We start from the raw sequence: 27,616 nt of genomic DNA, 5'->3' as shown, positions 1-27,616 counted from the left end.
CTGCTCGATCTCTCCCCGTAACCAGAACATCATCTGCGTGACACAGGACTCCATCTATGCCATCAATCAGCTGATAAATCCTCTTTTGGAAAAGTTCCAGAGCTGATGATATACCAAAGGGCAGTCGTTTGATGTAGTATCGGCCCTCTGGTGTGATGAACGTGGTCAACAGCATCGAGTCTTTATGGAGGGGTACCTGCCAGAACTCAGGCACCTTCCAGCTAGGGTGGTGTTTCATCCACCGCCGCTAAGATGAGTCTCTCTCTGATGACACTCTCGTTCAGATGGGTCAAGTCTACGCAGATCCCTACTTTCCCTGACGGTTTTGTTATAGGGATATGAAATTCATTTGTTTCACTATTCATCATAACAGCAGTATATGCTTATTCATAAATGTGAAAAAAACTATAAAACAGATTTGATTTTTGTTCCGATCAATCCATCCATACATTCATCCATTGTTTGAGCTTATCCATGATTGGATCCAGGAGCAAAACCCAGACTTATTTCTCCCCTGCAACATACAATAATGCCCAGATAATCGTATTTGGACATTTCTTTGCATGTTAAACTATGTTAGCTTTTCCATTTAAAGAGTTAATTATAATAACTAGTCTTAATATAACTGCTTAGAAGGCGATAACAGACCCCCGCCCTCCCCCACCCCGACCTTTGGCGCCCACTTGAGGCATTAGCATGTCCCTCTATTGCCTAATGTGCAGGGGGTAGCACTGCTGCCTTGCAACAAGACGGTTCAGGGTTAAAATCCCAACCTAGGGTCTCTCTGCATGGAGTTTGTATGTTCTCCCTGTGAATGCGTTGGTTCTCGCTGGGAACTCCGGGTTCCTCCCACAGTCCAAAAAAACATGTCTGTCATGTCATCTAGTGTCTCCAAACTGCCGTTTGGTGTTCATGCATGGAGGTTTTCAATAATGGGAACAACCGAATGTGGTCTGTTACTACAAAATTCAAAATTCCCTAATTAACTACCTAATAGCTGAAAGGACTGCAATGTCTGTGCAGCAGCACCCCCTAGTGGATGGAGGGAAGTATGAAATTCAGTAATGAAAAAACAAGCTACATGATGGCAGTTGGTTGTACAGCTGCCTCGCAGACTACAGCAGAGCTGTGGTCACACACACACACACACACACACACACACACACACACACACACACACACACACACACACACACACACACACACACACACACACACACACACACCCACAGTAGTCACATCCTGCTCTTTTCAGCTCGGAGATTGACCATAAGATATTTTGAAACTTCCCGCAGAGCAACTGAAGCTTCGCATTTATAGACTCCTACCACAGGTTTTTATTAGAAATAAACATGTGTGATCCATCACGCCACATGCCCCCATTTTATGTGTCGAAAGCTTTCAGTGCACCAGCATCAGCAGGTTTGGATTTGTCTAGAGTCTTACTAGATTTCATCATGATTTATTTTCCACAGAGGCAGAATATCTGGTTATTTTACATTTGATAGGCTCAGTAGTTCTCTAGATCAGTTTTTCCTGGAGATCTTGGCTACTATTTCACTTATTTTCAGCCCAACACTTAATTAAAAACTTCCCTAAAATCAGTAGAGAGACTCATAGTCGCAAACATTCAGGAACTGGATGTTTAGATAACTTAGCTGTCCAGTTACCTGTCACTGACATACAATTTGTTCGTGTTTATTTTTTGACAAAAAGTGCAAAACACCCCTTTTTAAAACAGTTAGGTACAAACTAAACATACAACAGCTGGTCAATGAGAAATTGGCATGCTGTGAATGAATGTCCACATCAACAAAGAATTTCTTCCTTTATGTGAACCAGTCCAACAGACCAAGTCATATATCATATTATGAGCCCCTCCGATAAATTGCAATGTTCTCCATCCCGACTTCTTGGATATTTGACCTGCTAAACTGCTTTGCAAATACTTTTTTCGTCATACCATGAACCAGATTTGTGGTACAGGTTGTAAAGAGAAACAACGGTGTTTCACCTCAATATGGGATCAGGATTTGTACTTCAAACCCATCACTGCACTTGGTGCTTGCAACAGGACACAGTGGCTAATCAGAACCAAGAAAGTCACACAGTGACAACATTTTTAACACTTCGCTAAAGCAGGGTGTTATTAAAAGTTACTGAACTACTTTTGGCCGCAACAACTTGACATGATAACTTCCTGTTGTTTCCACAAAGTATATTGATTCAGAAGCCCTTCATATGCTGTTAGAGCTCACAAAAATGTTTCTGAGGCAGACCTCCAGTGTTTCAAGATCGATGAATAAAAACATTGCTGTTTAAATAAACCCACTGAAATCTGCCAGCTACCCAGCATCAGGTAAACTCCAAAGGAGATTGAACCTTTCAGCGTCGCTTGTACTTGCATCATTTTAGGACCACTAGGGGGCAGAATAATATTTTTGAACATCATTATCAACACAGTACAGGGTTCTGACTCTGCAACCTGCAAGTGGCTCTTTAATCCTTCCACCATGGCCCTTAATAAAAACATTTTTTGGGAGGAGGGGATGATGAAGAACAATTTTTCTTTTTATTGCACTGGATAACAAGGTAGTTTTTAATAAATAAATAAATAATTTCTCACAAATATCAGCACAAATATATCCAACCTCTTTGGGCAGAGGTTTTATCTTGTTCTTCCTTTTAAGAGCTAAAAGTAGCAATAAAATGGAGGTTCTTTAAAAATGAATGCACATTTCCTATAGTAGATATTTTCTTTTAATCTTTTTATCTTTTTTCAACAGGTCACATAACATTATCGTCTCTTAAATGGGTTTTATTTAGGTAAGCTGAGGGCAAAAAAAGTCTCTTTGTATCAAAGAGGTTGCAGACCGCTGTGAGGCCAATCTGGTACCCCTAGATTGCTCATTGTGTCTTTCTAATGATTTCAATTAAATCAAAGAGAGGTGTTTTAGTATCTCATAACGAGCATGACAGTAACACATTTTCTCTCTATTTGATTGGTTGACTCCACACCCTGGTTACAATCTATATTTATGGTATTCCTGAACAATACAAATAGAGAAGTGGGGTTTTTTTGTTTTGTTTTTTGTGGCAGTTTGCATGTATATCTTCAGCGTGACCAGAAGCCTGTTGGTTTTGTGACGTTTTGGGATTATAAAGTAAAAAAGTGAAAACTTTTGCCCTGGGAATCAAGTCCTCTGTTCCTTTTTTAGAAAAGAAAAATAAGCCGTTTTCAGTGAACCTCATATTACAGTTTAGCTTGTGGAAACAAAACCAAACAACAACAACGACAGAAAAATAATAGATGAATGGGCCCAAAACAAAGTCTGGATCAGAAAAGTGAGATGTCTGGACTCGCTCAAAAATCCCTCCCTTCCTCTTTGATTCTACTTGATCTCTTTGGTAATTCTCGTTTGCCTTGAAACACGCAGAGCTAGCAACGCCTTCACACGGCCCCCGTGCGCACACTCAGTCATATGGCGCTATGATGTGGTGACATTCCACAACCGTGATTATCTCCAATCCCGGTCTGCCGAGCGACTGTGGGAAAACTGCAGGCAGCAAGTGCCAAAGACAGATATACCCGGGGAGGAACAGATTTCCGACGACTGAGGGCACCGAAGGGAGGCAGACCCGAAAAGGCTCGGCCTGAACTGAGACATACAGGAAGTCGCCAGCTGAAGGTTCTCACTGGAGGTTAGGAGTCAAGCATGAAACGTTAGATTGTGAAGTGAACCCAACTTGTGTAGCGCAGCGGTTGGCTGTGAAGTTATCCTAATAAGGCTGCCCACCCGGTTCTGTACAATATGGATGATCTGAATCAGGAGCAGGTTCAATGTGAGACAAATGATCCCTTTTACCGGCGACGGCCGATAAGAGGTCAGTTCTCTTTGCAAATAATAATGAAATCATCAAACTAAAAGGCGACATTTTAATTAGAATGTTTAACTTTTGCATAGGAGTTTCCATCCTTGTGAGAGCTGTCGCTGCTCAATGAAGATTTCTGCATCCTGCAACAGCATAGTGCTGAAAGCACATGGAAAATTATCCCTGGTTTTGCCTTTTGTTGGGGAGAACATTCAGAAAAATATGATGCGTGTTTGCGTTGAGCCCCTTTTACTCTGATGACGCTAAATAAGTTCCAGTGCGACCAAATGCCTTCAGAAGCTCCCTAGGTAAGGTAGAGATTAGAGTCCAACTGTGTGTGATTTAAATCCAGCCGTTCTGTGAAGGTCTTGGAGTTTTGTCAGAGACCATTAGAGGACCAACGGCGTCCTGTGGACTGAAGATTACTGCAGATAGGTCAGAGAGAACGCGGACCAATTAGATGATTAGAGTTTCAGGGACCAACATTGAAGATATGACACTTTGCAGTGTGAAGTCGTCAGTGTACAGCGTGTATAGCGGTGTAAATTCGCTGTCCCCTCAAAATAACTCAACACACAGTCATGACTGTCCAAACTGCTGGCAACAAAAGTGAGTACACGCCTCACTAAACATGTCCAAATAGTGGCCAAAGTGGGAATATTTTGTAGTATCACCCTTAGGCCCAGTTTATCTACCAAAGATAAAGTTGATCTTGGGGTGAGTTACACTTTAAGTAGCTACTTACTGGAAGTGAGTAATTTGTGCTTTTTAGACACAGCTCCCTCTGCTCCTCCGATGGCACCGCTCTGTCTGTTTGCTGTTGGTGAAATGGACCAAACCATTGTAACAACAATAGTGGGGGGACTCATACGTCTTTTTTGAAAAGACGAACTCTGGATGCTTCTTTGGTGGACCATGGTGAGGCCTGTTCTGTGTGGAACCTGTCCTGGTCAACCGCTGTACGGTCTTGGCCACAGTGCTGCAGCTCAGATTATGGGTGTTGGCAATCTTCTTTCAGCCTCAGCAATCTTTTTTTTGTTTTTGTGACACTAGTGGCCTTTATTTGAAAGCAGGCTGACAGGATAAACACTCATACAAGCTGTGCACTGACTGCTTCACATTGCATCAAGGTATCATATCTTCAGTGTTGTCCCATGAAAAGATGTAATAAAATACTTACAAAAATGTGAGATATTGCATATACATAGCACAGACAAAACTTCTCGCTTAAACTTTTTTTTTTTTGCAATTATGTGTACACACATCTTTTATTTCCACTGCTGTTTGAAAATGTAAATGTCTTAATCAAAATATATTTCGCCAAGTGAGCGTTGCATGAATTGTTTATTTTCTGTGAAAACACCGTTCTGTCTTGTGTAAGGACACCATTTTTGGGCCGTTTTTTTGTGTCATGGTAACTCAGAGGTTGAGGTTTGTACCGCTGGGCTAAATAAACTCACAACTACAGTCTTACAGTAACTTATTGACACAGCTCACGCAGATGTTTTGGGTTGTGCTTGTGCAACGGATAGACCGTCGAGGATTTTAGAAATGTGTGGGACATGGCTGCTGATGTTGTTGTTGGCCCTTAATAAGGTGCTCGTGTAGGTCTGCGAAATTTCAGTGTTGGAGGATCTGAAGGCAAATGGAGTCACTGATAAAACATGAAGGAGATGTTCCAGTGATATGTTCCGGGGGGAGGGGGTTTGTTCTTTTATTAACCTTTAAAGCTGCTTCATGTGAACGTTTTAAGTAAAACAATTTCATACTGTTAAACGTGTTTGTTGCAGTGTTTCACCTTGTTTTGCGTGTTCCACAGTTCCATATTCTACATATACAGGCAGTTCATTGTAATACTGGACTGCTCAAAAATAAGTAGACAGATCTAAATGTCTTGCTTGTGGATTTCAGGAGTTTTTATTTTACTGGCCTCATTCCCAACTTGTCTTGGATTATAATAAGGCCTAATCCAACATCCGTCACCTGTGGAAGAGCTGAAATATATTCCCCACAAGACAATTTACTGATTCAAAGGGAAATGTGCCTTCATCACCTAAGACACAGTCTCTTTACCCCGTATAAATTGTATCAAAAATGCATAAATAAATGCATAAATAAATAAGAATGTTTTAAAAATGCATGTTTTTCCTGTGAATTCTGTGTGAAATTGCTCCTTGTATTTCACGTGTCGACAGAATTAAAAATGAATTAACTCCAATAAGAACACAAAACACCTGAGCTGACTTTAATTTCAGGTATCTAGGATACACATATGCAATCTTGATTTAAAATTTGGAAAGTTTCATCCAATTCATGTGATTCAAATGGTGTAATTTACCCCCTGGAAACCTTAAGGGGCTTTACTGGAGGGCATCATACAGACTTTTCATTATTCAAACACCCCTGAATGAAACCTTTCACATACCATCAAATAAAGTACCGTCTTTTGATTCCCTTTCCAATGCTGGTGTTATTTATATATTTTTAAACTACTTGCAGATGAGCAGGGTTCATCTGCAAGTAGGTTCTTAGTCATCTTTGTCTAAAATGCAATACAATACAATACATTTGTATTGTTTAAACAACAATATAAAATGGATGAATAACAGTGGATAAATGGATTCTTAAAACCTCTGAAACAAAGGAAAAGTATGAAGGTAGATTTAATTGAAAATATAGGTTTTGATTGAAGCAACCTTTTTTTAATTGAATAATAAAGACACAAATCTACCTTCATAGAAAGGGACAACGAACAAGTAAAACCACAGATTTGCTGTTTTTTCTGTGAACTTCTTTGAGCTCACCGCCTGATTTCGAAGGATTCCTTATAACTTATTCTATTGGACAGTCTTCTCCGATGGAGCTCTCCCATTGGTCGTTTATTCAATCAATCACAGCACGTGTTTGGACCTGTGGGCGGGGCTTCCGACCTCCCTTAGGAACGGTGTCGGGCTAAAAGTTTTCCCAGACTTCACAGAAATTACTGCGGAAGTACTTGTGTCAGTCACCAAAATAAAAGCAGCTGCTTTGCTTTGTTTGAGAAGAAATAAAGTACTTTAGTCAAATATTCGACGCGGAATAATTTTAAAATATGTTGTAATGCAACGCCGAGTAGGGCTGTTGCGAGGAAATATGCTAACATGTCCTTTTTCTGCGAGCAGACAGGACCGGATGTAGCGAGCGACATCGCCACCGCAACGTTCCCTAACTTGGAAGCCGGGCCAGAAAAAGTTTTTGCCCTCCCCCTATTCGAGCTCATTCACTCCCGTCTTCCCACCATCCGCTAGTCGTTGATGCCAGGGAGCGGGGATGGAGAGGCCAGAGGGACCGCGACCGGCGCCGCTGGGCTGTTAACCAACGCGGGGAAAGAGCGAGAGAAAGTGTTAGGAGCGGAGCGGCATGGAGACCGTGGAGCAGCTCGTCTCCTTCCACCACATCCAGGTCCAGCTGAACGGGGGCGCGCCTTGGGGGTTTACGCTCAAAGGAGGACTGGAGCACGGCGAGCCGCTCATCATCACTAAAGTAAGCTAGCACGTTTATTTATTGCCGTCCTTCAAACTCCCGCAGCAGCTCCCTTTAACTCAAACCTTTTAAAGGGGGATGATGTTGCAGCGTTGCACAAACTGGGCTTTATCTGTGGGGTCGCTTTCATCCGCGCACTCCTGGTTGTCTCTGGTAGTTCTCTGTTTGCAGGGAGGGCTGGAAAAAATGGGAGTTATGGGGCACTTCTTTAGCTTTAACTAAGGGGTCACTCTCGCTCCCCCTGAAGGAGTGCCAACGCTGCCACAAAGTGGCAAAAATGCATGACTGAATACTGCTTTTTAAAAATGTATTATTATTTTTTTGCATTGATAAGACTGGAAGAAATACATCTGTATGGTAAATCAATAAGAAAATATTGTTATAATAATAATAATAATGAATAAAACATTGCAATGTTTTGAGAGCTTTGAGAGTCTTTCATCAAATCAGAAATTTGTTGATTGAATTAATTATTATTTTTTTTGCATTGATAAGACTAGAAGAAATACATCTGTATGGTAAATCAATAAGAAAACATTGCAATAATAATAATAATAATAATAATAATAATAATAATAATAATAATAATAATAATAATAATAATAATAATAATAACTTTTTTACAAACATTGTGTTTCATCATATCTGAAATTTTTTGATTGAAATGTGCAGTCATAAAGACATTTTATTTTAGTTATTTACTTCCAGATCTATGTGCTCCGGTGCCCCATGAAATAGTTGAAAAGGTCACTGTGCATGCTAAGATCTGATTGGTCAACCTTCGTTTTGGCCAGGGCAGCGTTAGGCCCCGCCCACCGATGTTGATGGATAGCTGCCATGATTTGTTGTTGCACACAGCAATGACACACACACACACACACGCACACACACACACACACACACACACACACACACACACACACAAAGCTGTTTTTATGCTTTCTGTAAATAAAGTCCATTCTTTTTTATTTGTGACAGATTTGATTAGTTATGCAAGAAATATTTATACGAAGTTTGTAAATTTAAGTCGTTTTTGTATTGGGTTGTGGTACTTTACCTTCATAACAGGACTCCCTCCCTCCAGGGGTTCCCGTGGGAGCTCCACGACGAAAGGTGACGATGTTGTGATCTGTGATGTTAATTTTAATTCAAGAAAAAAAAGAAAGAAAGAAAAAAAACACCCAACTGTTGACAAACGGTTAAAACCACCTCATTCAAGGCAGAGCTTGGGGCAGGAGCCGTGTGAGATGGGGTGCAGGGGAGTAGAATGGGTTTTGGAGGGGGGGGGTGTCTGTGGGATGTGGGAATCCTGAAAACAAGAGACGTTGGTTATCTGATGGGGCATTCTTAGAATAGCTCAGCGCTTTAGCAAAGTCCTAACACAGCAATCCTGACCCCGTCTTGTGCGAAGGAGTCGTGGGGGCCCATGTTTGCTCCTCGACCTCTCAAGGTGGGTCAGTTCCACGGGCGTCAAGCCACTGGAAACAGGGAGCGTGTCTTTGAATCGCTGCAAGTAATTATCGGGGGGGGGGGGCTCTGTGCCGTCTTACCTCTGCTGCGTCCTGTGAACTTGGGTGAGCAGCTGCTGTGGCGTTGGCGGTGTAAACGTTGGCCGGCGTACATCTAGGAGTCACCGCAATGGAAAAGCCTGGCTCAGTCATCTGGAAACACCCGTGCAAACACACACACACACACGCACACACACACACACACACACACACACACACACACACACACACACACACACACACACACACACACACAGTGAGTCGCTCACAGCAACCCTGCCCCTGGGAAAATGGGGACTGGGGGACTGGTGAAGGAGATAAAAATCAGACGTGGCTGCGCGGCTGTTTCTGTGTCCGCTGGTGCAGAGGCTGTTCCACTCCGGAGGCGACGCAGTGAACGCGCTGCACAGAGGGTGCTTAACGGGCGGGAAGGACAACGGAGAGGAGCGCCTGGGAGACGTCAGGTTCTGTGAGAGCCTGGAGGGTTTCCATCGTCTCTCTCTCTCAGTTTCCCGTGTGGTTGGGGGGGGGGGGGGGGCTGAATGCCGTCATTTCTGAAGGACACAGGAGTGTATGTGTGTGTGTGTTTAGCAGGGGTCATTGTGAGTAAGGTGGGGGATCAAAGGAGTTCTCTGAGGCCTCGAGATGCAGATGCGGATGATGCGACTCGTTCGACAAACCTCACAACTCGATCGTACTATTTGAAGGAACCACTTTAAACCACGACACGCGTGGGGCAGCGGCAGGTAGAGCAGCGTCTAGTTCTAGCTTCAGAGATCAGGAATGCTTGAGCTGGCGAAAAGGTCAGCGACTTGGAAGGTCAGGTCTAACGCCTATTTAGATCAGAGCTGTTGTAGGGATGTTTTTTTAAACATTTTAACCAAGTGTAATATTTTTTTTTACTTGTCTAAGGTATTTAATCTCTGGTTGTGTGTGTAGGTGAGGGGGCTACGCCAGCAATCCGTGTTACAATCCCATCTCAGCCTTCCGCTGTACCTGAATGGGGAAGTGAGCTAAGGTCCCCAGCCGTGATTGTTTGAGACGGAATAACGCGATCGGTTAATTGGTTAATTAGTTAATTAGTTAACCCAACGCCCGGTTGGGCGTCAAAACTTAAGCAGAGTCACGACGAGAAGGCGGCGGCTGACCAGTCAGTAGCTTCACTGACTATTACTGCTGAAGAGTAAAACGTGTACCCAATGTCCATTCTAACCACGGTAAGCCCTAACTCCTCTTATCAGGTAAAGTCTCAATGACATAAATTGTCTTTTAAAGCCCGATGGCTCGGGCCGATCGGCTGCTGCCGGGCACGGCTGGACCAGGGTTGGTTTAGGACATCTGGGCATTTCTTTCTTTGGCCGGGGCTCATTCAGACACAGACGAGTGTGAAGCCAAGATGCTGGAGGCCGTGTCGGTGAATCAACACGGAGACGGTCCCTGTCTGCAGACCGATCCGCCCCCGATGTTTTCAGCTCGCATGCAGACTTGTGTCTTGGCCAAACATTGCTCCGAGGCGTTGCTTGTGGAGTAGAACTGGAGATAAGAATTGAGTTCAGGGCTCCGCCGTGTTTTACCAGTTAACTATTCGGAGTGATGAGACCTACACGGCCTTAAATATCTGCAAAGTCTGCTCTGTTCTTCAACGATTCTTTGGAAAACAGCTCAAGGTCGGTCCGACTGAACGGAGAGCGTCTGCAAGCGTGGGGGCTCCGCTGCGGCTGCAACACTGTTGCTGAATGTCGATTTTTGACCCAGCGACATTTTCCGGACTATTTCCACTGATCGGTGTCCCCGCTGCTCTCTGAGCTGCATGTTTCTCAGCCACTAAACAAATGCAAAGCAAAGGAGCCGACCTTTTACTGCCATGTAGAAACTGCATGCACAGCATTTGTAATATAAGCAGCCACCAGACGTTGCATCCAAACGGTCCTCTGAGATGGTGCTGTTGCAACCATTGCTCTCTTGAGCATCCTTTCTAAGGTCTGAGGGGTATTCAGGTCCGGGCTTTGACTAGGCCATTCTGACACCTGAGCGCTGTGAATCAAACCCAGCTCAGGCTACAGTGGAGCGGTCCCCGGCCTTTGCTCCGGTCTCCGGTCTTTTGCCGCCTCTCCCAGGTCTTTTTCTGGTACTGTCTTGCGTTTAGCTCCATCCATCTTCACATTCCCAGGCACACAAAGTCCCCCACAGCATGACGCTGCCACCAGGCTCTGTGTGTTTCCCAAACCTGCCTTTTTTGATTTTGTCAACGAAGATCTTTGGAGGTTTGGTGCTTAGGAGGCGGTGATGTGCGTCTGTCATGAAAACACGGTACAAGACAAAAAGACCCCTGCAGAGCTGCCGCCGTTCTGCACCAGCTAACATAAAAAAAACGCTTTGTTTTAAAAGAGTAACTTACAGATTTGTATCCGACATAGAAGGACAAAAGAGGGTTTTGTGTGGGTCTCCCTCTGCTTGAGTGGCTATGCCCGCCGTGCTGGGGGAGGGGGTGGGGGCGGCGGACATGTGTGAGGGTGCCGCTCCCCCTCGCAGGAAGTTTTGAAGGCTCGGCGGGGGTATACAGGCGGGGGGGCAGGTTTGGGGTAGGGGGGCTCCCAGGGCCCGAGACGGCAGAGGGGTAGAAGCCATTTGGTCAGCATTCCTCCGGGAGCATAACTAATTACCACGGCGTGAGCATGAGCGGGTGCGTTTGCATGCACCCAGCTCTCAGACGGGGGGGAAACGTAACGCCGTGGACAGAGGATTAAACGTACGATGACACAGCGAGTTCGTGGTCAGGTCTGCTTAAATAAGTCAGTCGGTCAGGCGTTCTGCTGGTGTCCAGGTCTTAGGTGGCAAAGCCTGAAAGTGCTTCCAGGAGCACGGGGGGCACGGAGGGGAAGACATGTGAGCGGTGAAAAGGAAGCAGTATGTTGTAGGCTGGGTGTTTTTTTTTCCCCTCACTGATGATATTAAACAGCTGTAGCTGTCACAGTGATTCATTTAAAAGGCCTCGGGTGTTTCTGATTTGCCATCGGCTCCTTTCCTTATCTTCAGTGGGTTGGAGTCGGCGCGTACCGACTGCAGGGTCACTCCACAGGAAATGTGCTGAGTCGTCGCCGCCGAGGGCCTCGGGTCTCTGTGTTCCTGAATAGAGACGTCTTCTTCTCTACCCGGCATAAATAATCATCTCAGGATCACGTGTCAGTGTGTTGTCTAGTCACAGGTTTGTGCGTTCAGGTCCATGTGCAGTCACTTTTCCCACCACGCGTAGCACTTTTCATGTCGCCCCAGTATTTCAGGCTGTGGCTGCTTGCCGCTGCAGTGAAAGCTGCGCAAACACAAGCAGAGCTTTTAAAGGAACTAACCCGATTAGAACAATCTACCAGAATATCCAAAAGGCTACTTGAGGACACCGGTTACATTAAGTAAGGCAAACTTAGCCACATAAACTGCATTCACTGATGTTTATTGCTGTAATGAGCATCCTGTAGTGTATATTGTTTTCACAATAAATTAAAATTGTCATGGGCAAAAAAAACAAACAAACACAAATGGCATGATGACTTTCAACAATGACCTATTTTCTGCGCCGCACTTTCAAAAAGGCCAAACATGATGGTACACGACTAATAACAGATTCTCCCAGCAGAGCTGTGGATCTCTGCAGCTCCTCCAGAGTCAGCAGAAGCCTCTTGGATGCTTTTCTGATTAGTAAGCCTTTCTATGACTCATCAGTTCAGTTTTTTTTGCAATTTATTTCAATTTTATTTATATAGCTCCAATTCACAATTCATATCAAGGCCCTTTACAAAGTCAAATTCAATCAGATTATACAGATTGATCAAAAAGTTTCCTATCTAAAGGTAACCCCAGCAGGTTGCATTGAGTCTTGACAAGCAGCAATCAAAGACCTGCCAACAAAAAAATCTGGTTTTAAATAGTTAAAATTGCATCAATATTTTTGAGGAGTTGCAGCTACCATGGTTTTTTTTTTTGCTTTGCCAATATTTTCATGCCTGGACTCAATTTACAATACTGAACCAGCTTTGCTTTGAAACCCTCCTTTCCCAAACGGTTCCCCTCCAACAAATATAAAAAAAAAAATAAAAAAAAATGAACCCATATGTGGGCACGCGTGTGAAAGTTTGTTGCTCTGTGAAAAAAAAAAAAAAAAAAAAAAACCCAGAGTGGGGTAACAGCGTTGTTGCTGTTTACTGACAGCAGCCAGGCGAGCTGTCAGTCCCGTGTGTTCCCGGGACGTTTTCATGTGGATTTAGTCTCTGCGGGGAGAATGTGGGCATGAGGAGCTCAACCCTAACCAGCCGTCGGCGCTCCCTTCTGGTTTGTGTTGGGGGGGGGCTGGTGCATGGTTCCCGTGGGACGGTGGAGCGTCTGGGATCACGAGGAGCGGCCGTCGCTTAGTGTTGTTTAGCATATTTTGGTTTGGGAGCATTTTTCCAGCCTGGTGGTTTCACATTAGGCAAATATTTTAACACGCCCCGTAACCATGTTTTTCTGTCAGACCTTTTAATGTGCTCGGGGCAGATTGTCTGGAGGGGTGGGGGGGGGGTGTAACCTCCATTAGCCCCCCTCTTTGTTATGAAAGTATGCAGTTTGAGTGATGAGAGTGTTTTGTTTGAGGTGAAGCTACAAGATGCTGAAGGGACGTCACATTGAGACCGAATTAAAGAGCAGGAACCTAAAACATGCTCTAGTCGCTTGGATTTCAAACGGAAACGCCTATAATAGCATAATATGGGGACGATGACGCTGTCTGTGACCCAGAAACATCTGTACAGAGAGCTCAGCAGAGCGTGTTGACCGTCACTCTGTGTGAAAATGTTGTTCATGGGGATGATTTAAAACCAGCCAACGTTAAAGATATTCGCCAAATATGTCAATGACTAAATAGCCCTTTGGTCACAAGCATTTAAAGTTTAAACAGACTGTGTTATCAGAACTGATTTGGTTAGGAGACTCTCCAGGAGGCAACATTTGTGCTGGATTTGATGGTGAAGTTCTTCCTGAGCGAGAAGGCCAGACAGCACATTTAGTGGTGAGCTGCAGAAAGCTACACAAAACGTACAAAATGCAGCTTTACGTCGTTTCCATCGCTACACCTGCCGTCCGGGCTTGGTTTCTGGAGCCTCCTCAGCGCTAGATGTGTCACGCTGAGGTTTTCTGCCCGAGTCGCCCCGCCTGACACTTACTCTCATCGACCTGACAGTGGATTTCCTTTGAAGTGTTGAAATCGCCAACTCGTCACCAAGCCAGCGGGACTCGGTGGTTTTAACGCAGGATTAACTGCTTAAATGACCGAGCCTTTTGTGTTTAAAAAAAAAAAAAAAAAAAAACTCTGAATGTACTGTTGAAACACAGTGGCTGCAGGATTGTGAAGCATCCTGGGGGCTTTAAGCTCCATCTGTGGTTAATGTTGGCACAAAGGAGCATTGTGGGAGTTTGTGGCAGAAATGAAACTATTTTTTTTTCTTCTTCTTCTGCTTGAAATCGTTTCCTCCTTAAAGTGGAGAGCTTCACTGCAGATTATCTTTGCAAGCACTCAATTTAATTCTCCCCCGGATGAATTTTGCCCCTCCTCTGTCCTTTCCGACTGTAAGACGAATGCAGAAGTTTCCCAGAAGAACGTTTGGACATGAGCTTGTCGCGGGTTTGCCTCTGACTGTCCTGCCCTGATCTTGTTAACAAGCGCGTGTTTGCGTGGGTGTTTTCTCCTCCTTCCGCATGCCTGCAAAGGTAGCCTCCAGTAGCAGTCTGCTCAGCGGGGGGGTGGATGAGGATGTCTTCAGATAGAGATGCTATTGTCCTTACTGTGTGTTTGTGTGTTTCCATGTCTCCTGCTTTTCCAGCGGCCGCCCTAACCAAAAACATCTGTCCTGTAGCAGCAGAGTACAGTACACGCCGACGACGGACCAAAAGTTTCACTCCATTTCTGTCGCGTTTAGCATCCATGATTCAGTTCAATTCAATTTATATGGCACCAGTTCATGATCCATATCACCTCAAGGCACTTTCCAAAGTCAAATTTAATCACATTATACAGATTAGTAAAAAAATGTCCTATATAAGGGAACCAGTTGATTGCTTCAAAGTCCCGACAAGCAGCATTCACTCCTGGAGAAGCGTAGAGCCACAGGGAGAGTCGTCTGCATTGTTCATGGCTTTGCAGCAATCCCTCATACTGAGCAAGCATGAAGCGACAGTGGGAAGAAAAACTCCCCATTAACGGGAAGGAAAACCTCCAGCAGAACCGGGCTCAGTATGAACGGCTATCTGCCTCGACCGACTGGGGTTACAGAAGACAGATAGACGCCAAATAATTTCTGCCCTGTTTGAAATTCCCTAAAACCCTGTTTCACAGCGGGTGGCATGGCATCACGTCTGCTTCTAATATAAATAACGAAGAACTTCTGTTACCAATGCTGTTCTTTTATAATCTCATGATTTGGTTGTTAAAGAACAATCAGAATCTGTTAAAATCGGCTCTGATCGTTTCAAAAACGTTACTGAAACCAGAAATTAGCCACAAAATCCAGAACGGTGCACCTCTACTGTAACGGCTTAGTAAAAATCTTCAGGAAATGAACAAAATAAAGAGGAAAAAAAGAATCTAATCTAAGAAGATTAACGGTATTAAGGTTGCACATGCGTATAACAATAAGCAGTCAATTACAGTCTAAAAAGAAGAGAATTTTTTCTTGCTCAGCCATCGCCGTCAGATTGCACAAATTCACCACATTGACCTATATGTAGTAAATAAAGTAAATACAAATAAATCTGAAGCTAAATGTTAGAAATGGCATACAAAAAGGCAAAAAAAAAAAAAAAACAACTTGAAGAGAGTAGTATGGATTTGAAATTTAAATAATTAAATAATAATAATTCAGATGGAATGAGTCAAACGTGGCAAAAGAAACAATGAAAACGTTCAGAAATGATCTAATGGCTTTCAAAGGAAATGCTTTCAGATAAATCCCTGGTCGCAGGAGCACGCATGAGGTGAAGTTGCAGACGTGTGTGTGTGTGTGTGTGTGTGTGTGTGTGTGTGTGTGTGTGTGTGTGTGTGTGTGTGTGTGTGTGTGTGTGTGTGTGTGTGTGTGTGTGTCCTGGGCGGGGCTGGAATGCGTGTATCTCTGATCGGCAGATCGGCCCTCAGCTCTTTCTCCTAGGCTGCGTCTGGAGGCTCCCACTCTCCCCGTGCACGAGGACCCACCCTGGGCCTGGCTTTTCCATCGAGTCCCACACTTACACAAACCTCCAGCCCCGCTAACTCCTAACGCTCCTCCTCCACAGAAGGATTTCTTCATTTTTCTGACCGGGTTAGACACAAAGCGTCGTCATCAAGCCCAAACCATTGCTAACAAAGTGGAGAACTTAAAGAAAGATGGTCATGTACGTGTGTTTGTTGTGGTCGTAAAGATGTCCTGGTCTGGGGCTTCTGCCGATGTTTTGTTTTTGTTAAATAAAAACTTAATAGTGGGCGTGTAATCATTGTTTGGGGAGAGTTTCACCTGTGAGTCTATGTCTACCTCCCAGCTTTCACTGGCTGTGGGACTATATAAAGACAACCGTTATTCTATTGAACTTTTTAGGCAAGGCAAGGCAAATTCATTTGTTTAGCACATTTCAGTCCAAAGACAATGCAAAGTGCGTCACATGATTAAAACATAGGACAATAAATCAGAATAAAAGCAAGTTGGAATAAAATGTAGAAATAAAATAAAACATGGGAAAATAAAAGCAAATATTAAAAACAGTTGGACTACAAAGGTGAACGAATGATGTTTCAGTAATGTCGTGCTTTTAGGCCCACACTTTTAATCATGAAATCAAACTTTCCACCCTGGTTTGACTCTTTTTGTCTATCAGTCGATATATATTTATTGAATTATCGTCCAGTCCAATAATTGCCTGGTTGCCATGGTTCCAGTGTCATGCATTCACACCCTACGTGGGGATGATACATTTTGGCAGTTAGACGGGTTCTTTCTGCCTTCTTTCCCACAATTGATGGATGTTTTAGTGACCAGGATGCCAGCAGGACTCGGCGGAAAACACCTTTTTCCTTTTTAGATAGCCTCTTCCCTCCATGTGCTTCCTTTGACTTCACTCTAAGCACCTCGTCTTCCCACCGTAACGACCGGCGTCCGCACCAAAGAGCTCCAGCTCGACCCGTTGGTGGTGATTGGATTGATAATCAGTCAGCATACCAAATCGAAGATTTTTTTCCTCCTGTTGTTTCACAGAAATGTAAAGAATTCTTTTAAAACTGCTTTTATTTTCCAAGCATTCTCGTGGGAGTTGCCTGAAGTCAAGGCACTAAAACAAGCGGGAAACAAGATGGCAGAATGCCATTATAACACAATGAAAATACACACAAACATTGTGCTAGTGTATACACATTGACAAAACAGCTTCATGCACTGTGACTTCAAACTAGAAAAAAAAAAAAGTAAATAGTAAATGAAGTACCTCTATTATGGTAAAAAAAAAGTTCACCTAAAATATTTGAATATATTTGCCTAAACTATATTCGAATCACATGTGTCTCTCATGAAACCAATGAGTGTATTGGCAAATAAAATCCAATTTTCCAAAAGGAAATCTAAAGAATTTAATGAAAATAATCGTAAAGCAGTTCATGGTGCCCACCCATGGTTGGTGCCCCTGAGCACTGGCCCACTGGCCCTTATGGATAATACGGCCCTGGGTGGCGGCGTTTGTTAAAAGTGCCGTTTCTTTAAAAAAGGACGAAGAGTTTCCAAACAAGGAGCTGTATTTATTTTTTTAAATAATGCCTACCTTATAGCAGATACAGATATAGTGAGGAAAGGGCAAGCCCCACCCATCCTCGCTTTGTGTTTGTTGTTCTAGGTTACCTTGATCCTTTTTTTTTTAACCTTTAACCCAAACTTGCTCCTGGTTTTAGCTCCTCTCTCTCCAGCGGCTTATTCAGCCCTCCGATATTAGAAGATGTTTCCGTGCTTTTATGGCGGCCCTTCACCGACACGATCAGTGTTCAGTTGTGTGTATCTGTGTTTACGTTTATAGTTTATTGTAATTGAGCTTCACCGCAGACCAAAGAAAGCGCTGCGGCGAGCGCGCGGACACGTCCCTAAACACATTCCACCGTACAGTGTGGTCCGCTCCCCGCGGCTAACCCAGCAGGGACATAAAAGCCAAAGGTTTAAACTGACACAGCAGTCTCTTTGTGTGTTCGCTCCTGTCAGGTTGCCCTCCCGCTTCTGCTCGTATGGGCTCAGCGGCATCTGATGGAAACATCCCCGTGTTCCCGCCTCGCTTCGGCGATGGTAGGGGGGTTCTCTGGGAAGGTCTGGTGGGAATCTGTGAGTCAGAACCTCCTCGGTGTTCTCTCCTTGTTAGAACAGAGGCGTTTGTACATCGTGAGTTGCAGAAGAAGAAACACGTGTTTGTGTTTCTTCCCTCCATTTCTCGATGTGTCTTTCCACCTTTTCTCCGACAGACCTGCATGCTCAGTCATATTAGTCTGCAGGAAGACATCTGAACCTTTTCACAGACATCTGCATGCACACCGAACGAGGGCTGAAGTCTGTAGGAAAGTCGGATGCTCTGAGAGCATGAGGGGAGAGGACTGCAAGGAAAAACACGGATTAAGCTGAATGAGACGGTTAAAACGGAGAAAGGATACAGCAGAGAGCAAAAGTACCTGTTACATACACGCCTTTTGACCGCTCGGAAAATGGTAACAATTAAATGGATGAGCTCACAGCCACCTACAGTGGCAGAGTGGAAACAGAAGCTGAGGGAGGTGTATGAAATGGAGGCATTAAGCGCTCGACTACAATTAAGATCAGGGGTCTCATTTATAAAAATGATTTATAAAACCATTTATAAAACCACGCGCACGCAATTTCCCTTTATAGATCACAGCTGTACCTGAACGTTTGCGTTGGGCCTCATGTTCTGCCCTCTACACGCCCAGATTCAACCATAAGTGGTCGATGCAAAGCACCTCATGAATGTTAAATTTGTTTTTTTTCCCATCATAGCAAAATGGCGACCGCAGAGAAAAAAATGAAGAAACTGAAAAAAAAGAAGTTTCTGAAATGTGTAAATCAGATTTAAAGCAGATATGTTGCCCACAGTGAAACAACTTTTTAACAACTTGTTAAAAAGTAAAATTGATCGGAGTTTAAATGTGATTAAGTGTTGCTCAGACTTTTATTTCAGATTTTAGACGGCTTATAGGGATTTTTCTTTATTTATTTGAAGGGGGCTTATGTGTAGTTCTGTGTCACCAGGACAAGTGTGAATAGCACAGCGATTTTGAATGCTTCTGATGAAGTCGATCCATGATTAAAGTCTGATATGGAGTGAAAGTGAACGTCTGAGAGGAATCATGATGTGGTTTGGCTGCAATTCACCGCTTTACTATCTGCGTCGCCAATTTCCCCCCGTCTCCAAAATGAGCGTACGCCTGGGTCAGAGCTGCTGTGAGGAACCCCGGTTTTCCCGTCAAGTGTTTCTTGTAATAGATCCCAACTTTTGTTGTACGCACGTTTCAGGCCCCATTTTGTGTGTACGCAAGCTTTATAAATGAGGCCTAATCCGTTCAAAAGGAAATGGTTACATGGTTAAGTATAACACAATACCTCTAACTGGGGAACCCCATAATGTGCTACAGTATCTTAACTGTCCATTTAGATATCTATCTGCTTTTTATTTTCCACTGTCGAGCCCATTCTTTTTTTCTATTTTACTTTGATGTCAAGAATTGCCAACAGACGCGCTGACCTTCCTTCTCTTCATCTTTGATGTTGTCATGAATTGCTGTGTATTGTTCCTTGCGAAATCTAATAAAAACACAGCAAAAAAGAGAGAAAAGAATAAAGTGATTGTACTGAGAAAGAGATACAGTTAAGCCCAAAATGGTTCATACGTACTTTAGGTAATGGAGACATGGGAGAACAATGAGAATCACAAAAGATATAAGTGGTTCAGTTTGGACTTTTGCATTTTCTATTCTGTCTCATATAGTCTGTCATGACGTTTAAGGGAATAAATCAGACAGTATTTCTAATGCAGAATTTACATTCAACTTAAACAATTTCTGTTTTAAAAAACAACAATAACAATAGAATCTGGCTTGCGTTTTTTTTTTATCCTTCCCTTTTTGTTTCTACAGATTTCTTGCCACTTAACTTCTGTTTTTCATGGTCTGCTGGAAATAAATCATTAGACAAGGGTTTAATATTTGATTAGTCATAATCAAAATAAAATACACCCTCATTTAATACCAAGCCATGGCAGTTGTCATTCGTGACATTTCTTCTATCTAGACGTGATTAAAAAATATATTCTGGTCTTCAACGGGTGTTAAAATTTGGTACGTCTGACTTCAGATGAACAACGGCACACGCTCCGGTACGCCGTATCAGTATGATAACAGAAAACATTGATATCATTGAATGGTCTTAATTAACTGGTTATCAGCAGGTGTGGGCCCTTCTTTAAAAACAGGACGTTTGGTTGTTTCACAAGCACGCTGGTGCAAGAATAATCAGGACCTAGTCGGACTGTCGGCAAGTCAAAGGCAAACCCAACTCTTGTAGCTACGATTTAATGTGATTTTCAGCAATATAACGTCACTGTGAAGTGTCGTCTCTGCGGTGTTAGCAGTGGGTTTTCGTCCATATTATTTACCCAGAGAGTTCACCAGTGTTGAACACAGTCGACGTTCCACCATCAGCTGTTGCTGACACTACACGTGATGTCATCAGCTCAGTTGTGGATAAGCTACAGACACAACAGCCAAATGTTTTTTTTGCCAATATGTGGGGATTTTGTTCATGCCTCACTCTCTGCTACATTTCTAACCTTTCACCAGTTTGTCAACTGCTCCACTAGACTAGACCTGTTTTATACAAATGTCAAAGACCAATCAGATCCCAGTCTGGTTTTTGTCTGCACAGAATATGAGCCTCGTTTTTATTGGCAACCTGAAGTAAAGAGAACTGTGAGAAAATGGTCACTGGAAGCTGAAGAAGCCCTTAAGGGTTGTTTTATAGGCAACAGACCGGGATGCACTGTGGCAGCCACATGGAGACGGCATCAGTTCCATGACTGAGTGTGTGACTGACAGTATGAGCTTCTGTGTGGACAACACCATCCCCACCAGAACAGTGAGATGCTTCTCCAACAAACCCTGGATCACCAGTGAACCGATGGAACTGCTGAATGAGTAAAAAAAAAAAGAGTCTTCAAGAAGGGAGACAAGGAATTACTGACGAGTACACCGAAGAAACTTAAAGTCAAAATAAGGGACAGCAAGGAGGTGTACAGGAAGAAGCTGGAGAGCGAGCTCCAACAGAACAATACAAGAGATGTGTGGTCAGGGATGAAGAAGATCACAGGCTTTAAGCAGGAGGAGCATCAGACAGATGGAAGTCTGGACAGAGCCATTGAGCTGAACACATTCTTCTGCAGGTTCGGTTCAGGAACAAGCTCGGCATCCTCCACTCTTGGCCACGGCCACATGGTCATCACGTCCTTCTTTTACCCTAAACGTCCCGCTCACACCTCAGATGTCTTATCTTTCACCTCAGGCATGGACCCTTCTGCTTCTGTATGTTTGTTCTCAGCAGATAGATAGTGCTGCTCCTTCCACGCCTTCCACTTTGCTGTCTCTAGAAGTCAAGTCAAGAGGCAGCTGGAGAGATTGAACTGAAATAAGGCTGCTGGACCAGATGGTGTCCACCCCAGAGTCCTAAAGGCGTGTGCGTCGCTGCTCTCTGGGATTCTACAGCACCTCTTCAACCTTAGCCTAACCAAGGAGAAGGTTAAAGTGTTGTTGAAGACGTCCTGCATTGTTCCGGTACTGAAGAAAACTCACCCATCCATCCTCAATGACTTTAGACCAGTTGATCTGACATCCCACATCATGAAGGTCCTTGAGAGACTCCTGCTGGCCCACCTAAGTAAGCAAACTGGCAACTATCAGGACCCTCTGCTGATTGCTTATTGGAGATGGTTGTAGACTTCAGGCAAAACGGGAATAGTACCAACATTATTACCGTCCTTGGAGAAGAAGAGGAGGTGGTGGAGGACTATAAATACCTCTGTGTTCACCTGGACAACCAACTGGACTGGAGATACAACTGTGAAGCTGTTTTACAAGAAGGGATGGAGCAGACTGTACTTCCTGAGGAAGCTTAGGTCCTTCAGGATTTACAGAAAGATGCTGCAGATCTTCTATAAGTCTGTTGTGCCGAATGTGATCTGCTCTGTCTTCATCTGTTGAAGTAGCAGCATCAGAGCAAACTGGCCTAAAGAAGCTCAATAAGCTGATAAAGAAGGCAGTCTCTGTTCTGCAGACCCTATTAGAACCTCTAGAGATGACTTTGCGAAGAAGGATTCTCCATAAACTGAAGAACATTATAGACAGCCCTGAGCATCATCTTCATCAGATTGTTGTACAACAACAGAGTGTCTTCAGTCAGAGGCTTCTCCAGATTCTCTGTAAGACAGGCCGCTACAGGAGCTCATTCCTGCCTGCGGCCTTCAGCATCTACAACAACTTGTAGAGGAAACCCCTGTAACATGAGTTAGCCCAGCATTTATTTTCCCTTAGGGACTAATAAAGTATTTTTGAACTGAATATAACCATGGTCTGCTTAAAGGAAATGAAGTCAAAGTCAAATCAATCAGCAGGAAGTCACACAAAGATATTTTGGCTTGATCCGGGGGCCGCATTCAGACATATTTCATAGGAGCCAACTTGGCCATGAATATCGGCACCAAAACAAGTTAAAATAAAGTGTAAAGAAAACATTGTTGAAAATGTGTTACTTTGGTTCAATCAGCTAAGTGATAAAAATAACAAAACGAAGCGGGGTTGTGTGCAAACTGCCGTGTTCAGTTTACCTTTGCCAGTCAGGAGCTGGGAGTAAAGGCAAGCCCAAGTTGAGAGCGTTGTTGTTGTCGGTGGGAGAAGCAGTGCGAAACGCTGCAATCTATTTTAAGCATATGAACACACTGTCGCAACATGTTCACTGTACATTGTGCACTGATGGCCGAGCTCTCAGAAGTGCAAATAAATCGTTCCCTACAGCGGTTGATTTTGAAGCTGGAGCTGCTCGAGGACCTCCGACGTTCCGAGCCGGCAGAGTTTCTTTGATGTGTCAGAAGTAACGCTACAATGCACCGTCTATGTTGCTCACATAGAGCCCCACCAGCAGGTCATGAAAAAGAGAGGTCTGGGTTAATATTTCACTCATACTTAAATGGTATGTTTGTGTGTGTGTGTGGGGGGGGGGGGGGGGGGTGTCAGGAAGAAAGATGAAGGGAGACACTTTCATGCAGACCTTTTAAAAGACGCTGATGGATCAATCCTGCTCCCAGCAGGCCGCCGACCTCTAACCCCCGCTGTTGTCAGCGCTGATCACCGGATCTAATGGCTTCCATAACCCTAACCAGAAACGCACAGCCGGAGGCCGTCCATGGGTGTGTGCTTATGAGCGCCCGCGTGGACAGCCTAACGTCCAACACACGGCGTCCCAGAAACTTGGTGCTGGCAGATGGAAACCTGTGACGTGGAGACCGTGGCTGGCAAACGGCGACAGAGCTGTAGGCACAGAAGTCCTTTTGTTTGTCTGACAGCATGTTTGGCTCTCAAAACTGTCCAGTGTGCAGCGCCTGTGGTTGCTGCTCATTTCTGCTGCAAAAAGGACGTTTCATGCTCGTCCTGAATTAGTACCCGCTTTTGGGAATGTTCTTTGGGTAGAAATTTGCAAAGAGGCAAATTGACCCATAACTGGGTTTTACTGAAGTCTTAAGCAAACATGAGCATGGCTGTTTTGATATGACTTGTTGATGATCCAGTACTGTCCCAGTGAACTAGTGATTTAAAAACACATCATGATTGGGACCCCAAACCCATACCTGGGTAGGGCGGAGTCATCCTTACCATGAACTTTTTTTAAAAATTGGATTTTTGGCAACTTAATCCAATAGGTTTGGAAATTAATCATTTGTTTTACTAGAAAGGTTTACATTTAAAACAGCGACATTTCTAATGGCAAATCAGGAAAAAAAGTAGAAAAAGGAAACCCTGTGTATGGCTTTAAAACACTCTAAACATGAAATTCCTTTCCTTGTTGCATTTCATGACCGAGCGCGCACTTCATCCCAGATATTACTCAGCCACATTCTTTCAGTCTGTGTGTGACCGTCAGCTAAACGCTGAGTAAAGGTTAGATGTCGCAGTTTGAGTGTCAGGCTTGTGTGGGATAAGAACAAGTCACCGTTGGGAATATGTGTGTGTGAGTGTGTGGGGGAGGCTTGTAGTGGTGGATTATGGGAGTTCAGAGGCACGGTGTGCTGTTTGATGGATGGGATCTAAATAACAGGTTAACGTTTCATCAGGGTCAGGGCTATGCACGGCACTGCTGTGCCTCCCTTCAGAGCGCCGTGGCTGGCGGAGCTTTGATGTGGCCCACAGCTCGGCGACGGTAACGAGGGGCTTATTTCAACAGATTAAGTTTGACTCTAATGGCATTAGTGGGGCTTAAGGTGGTAAGAGAATCTTTGGTGTAAAGCTGCGGGCTTTCAGCGCTGGATTTTTCCTAAGATCGCTTGTCAATCAAACGACATAGGCGACACACGCCTTCTAACTGTTTTAATCTTACCCCCCCCCCTCAATCTTTTCATCCTTTGAGTTGTTGAAACCCTTTCATATCTGCATAAAAAGGTTATTAAACTGCATCTCTTCTTCATTGTTATTCTTTATAGGTTTCTAAAGTGTCAGAAGATTTTAACTGGTTCTTTAATAAACTGTACGAGGGAGTCCCAGCCTTCTCTTTGCTGTTTATTTTACTTCCAGTATTTCGCAGCAGAACTTGAGTGCATTAATCTACGTACGGAGCCTCTCTGTGTGATTTTTAACAGGCAAAGTTTAGACGACATCTTATTAAGAAATGATTTAGTCTCATCTCTGCAGCACAGCTTTTCAAAATATACAGAGGAAGAAACCCACCAAGAAAGTGACTCCAGCACATGCTAAATGGTCTCCAAAGCAGTTCTGCATTGAAAACAAACAGACGAAGCTGCTGCCGCCGTTGGTGTGGCTGTGTGAAATGCTCACACTGCTTTCTTCAATGTCAAGGGGCACTGAGGACATCCAGCGAAGTCCCATGGAGTCCCGTGTTCTTCATATACTACTGTAGGTCCACATCACCCATCCCCATTCACCGTCACAATCCTGCGTTAACAGCAGACCTGCATACCGCATTATATGCTCAATAAAATCTCAGCGAGGGAGCTCAGACCAGCCGAACCGGGTCATTTGCCTGTCCGGATCCATCAAGCTAATGACAGCGAGTAAACCAGGAGGTTTACCACTGTGCAGATACAGGAGCTTTACTGACCGTTTGTGTTGCTCTCAAACATCCGTGTTGTACTGTTAGCTTAGCATCTAGCACCGTTCAGCATTTCATTGTGGTTGACTCTGTACCTGGCAGAGGTTCTCCGAACAACCCTTTTGTGCTTACCTTGTCCATAAAGAGGGGACGCCTGTTTTCTTCTGGCTGTTCTCCACCTGTTGGCAAACTTTAAGACTTCCAGCAGAAGCATATTTTTTGGATCAGGTGTGCGGCTGCAGGGAGGAGACGTGTAAAACTGTAAAGGTGCTCTTATTTATCTGTTTGAGTCTTCAACATCACCTGTCGTCGAACATTTTTTTGATTTACGATTGCTTTTTAGAAATCCTTACATAAGGTAGTAGTCCCCATTCTCTAGGGAATACACTCAGGGACTAGTGTTTACAGTTAAAAATGCTAATCATGCTAATCGCTAATAGAAAATGCTAAACCCAGTTTAAAATATCAAACATCATGATCATTTTTATCTTTGTTTGAAATTGCTGAAACCCCGTTTTTACGACCACTGCTCTCCATCACACGCTAGTCGCGTTTCCATCAACGTTTTTTGATGGGTATTTTGAAGTATCACATTAGAAAAGGTTAATGGAAATGGCAACGTTCGAATTAACTCACTAAATTTAACCAAAAAAGTTTTCACGCTCACTTGAGGTTGTTTTTAACAAAAAAAAAAAAACAGTAAATGCGCTAAAGAGGAGATGGAAACGCATTTGTTAAATCAGTTCTGACGTAGCAAACGTTTACCTCACATGACCAATCAGCTGTTTCTGTTGCCGCCGTCTTCCTGGATATTCCCATAACGCTCGAAAGCAGGTCTGGAGGCAACAAGAGGTACGTATGGACCGATGAACAGATTCAAGCATTTCTTAGTCTCATCCGTGCAGGAAAAACAACAGCATTTTCCTCTTTTTTTTTTGATATTTTAAAAGTTTGTTCAAAATTCACGAGAATTGGATGGAAACACAGCTACTGACATCAACTCTGCTCTTTATGCAAATAATGAGCGATGCTCACAGCAGGAAGGTTAGAAACACGTTTTTTCAATTCAATTTCAGTTCAATTCCCAGCCTAAACTTGGCAGGTTATGATCCTGAACATTATTTACGCTTTTTACGTTTTGCTGACGTGTCGAATCTCTGTGTCCTTCGAGGCAAAACCGTATCCAAAAATCCTCCTGCTAAATCCCTGCATTCTTTAAAAAACGAGAGTCATATTAAAAACCGTGTCCAATCTTTACACCTGGCTCTGCTGGCAGCTTCATGGCACTCACGATGACGCAGGGCCAGGGCAATAGATGGAGTAAAGAAGCATCGGTCCTCTGCCCGAAAGAAAAACACACTTTAATCTAAGAGATGAGACTTTGCTGTCAAGTGATTGAGCATTCATTCGCATGCTGGTGTTCCTCCTCGTGACCGGGCTCATACGATCTTTCTTTGGTTTCCAGTCCTGCCTGTAAAAGGTCTGAAAATAATCTGTGATCTGAAAGAGTTAGCGTTGGGATTTTCTTCCCTCGCGTCCGTTCTTCTTTTTCTTCGTACGTTTTTCCTCGTGTTTTTTCTTTTCCACTCCACTTATTTCACCCTATTCCCGTTTCCCCTCCTCTGTCACTCCGCTATTGAATTTGATCCCACTGTGTCGGTGACCCGAGGTCTCCGCTCTCCTGCGAGGGCCCGCTGCTGAAACCCCATCCCTACGAGGGGGCTTATACGTCTGGGGCATCATTGTCTCGTTTGCTCCCTTCAGCGTTTCCATGGAAAGGCCGTCCAAGGACAGTTGCAGCGCCGGGGATCAATGAAGCTCGACGGCAGCAGACTGCGCACGCCGACATGGCTGCTGGTGCTTTCGTTGCGAGCGTGGGAGCTTTCTTTTTCCATCTCGACAGCTCCCCTCCTCCCGCCCCGATAAAGAAGGCCTTGTGCGAGCGTGGGTGTGAGGAAGGGAGGAGAACCTCACATGGCTCAGACTGGAGGGCAGAGGTTGAAGAAGGGTGTGTGTGTTTGTGTGTGTGTTTCTGCTAAGTTGTATAAGAAAGAGGACCTTGTTTTTTCCACCCATGCAAGACATGAGGAACGCAATGCTATAGGTGTAAGGAAAAGACTCTTAGAAACGTTTAGTGGCATTTCTTTTTAATATGTGAACTTAAGTTGAGGATCAGGACCTCGGTATGGGTTCCTGAATAAACTGAAATGAGTTGAACTGAATTGATATTTTGGTATGTGTTAATTTATCCCTATTCTTACTGGAGAGGTACCAAGAAATATGCAGGTGACCAGAATTACCCAGTTCTAAGCTCGA

The 27,616-nt window shown here is 43.9% G+C and overlaps 1 protein-coding gene across 1 annotated transcript in view; it reads left to right on the top strand.

Moving 5' to 3' along the window:
• Positions 1-7,093: 7,093 nt before the first annotated feature.
• The window catches only part of shroom4 (shroom family member 4), a 126,067-nt gene continuing 105,544 nt past the window's right edge, over positions 7,094-27,616 (top strand). The window contains exon 1 of the mRNA XM_036146279.1: positions 7,094-7,395. Coding sequence (XP_036002172.1) covers positions 7,273-7,395 — 123 coding nt within the window. The 5' untranslated portion in view covers positions 7,094-7,272. The remainder of the gene's footprint in view (positions 7,396-27,616) is intronic.

The sequence above is a fragment of the Fundulus heteroclitus genome, chromosome 14 (assembly GCF_011125445.2).
Source record: "Fundulus heteroclitus isolate FHET01 chromosome 14, MU-UCD_Fhet_4.1, whole genome shotgun sequence".
Lineage (NCBI taxonomy): Eukaryota > Metazoa > Chordata > Actinopteri > Cyprinodontiformes > Fundulidae > Fundulus > Fundulus heteroclitus.
The sequence above is the reverse complement of the archived record's forward strand: the minus strand, read 5'-3'. Positions and strand labels throughout refer to the sequence as shown.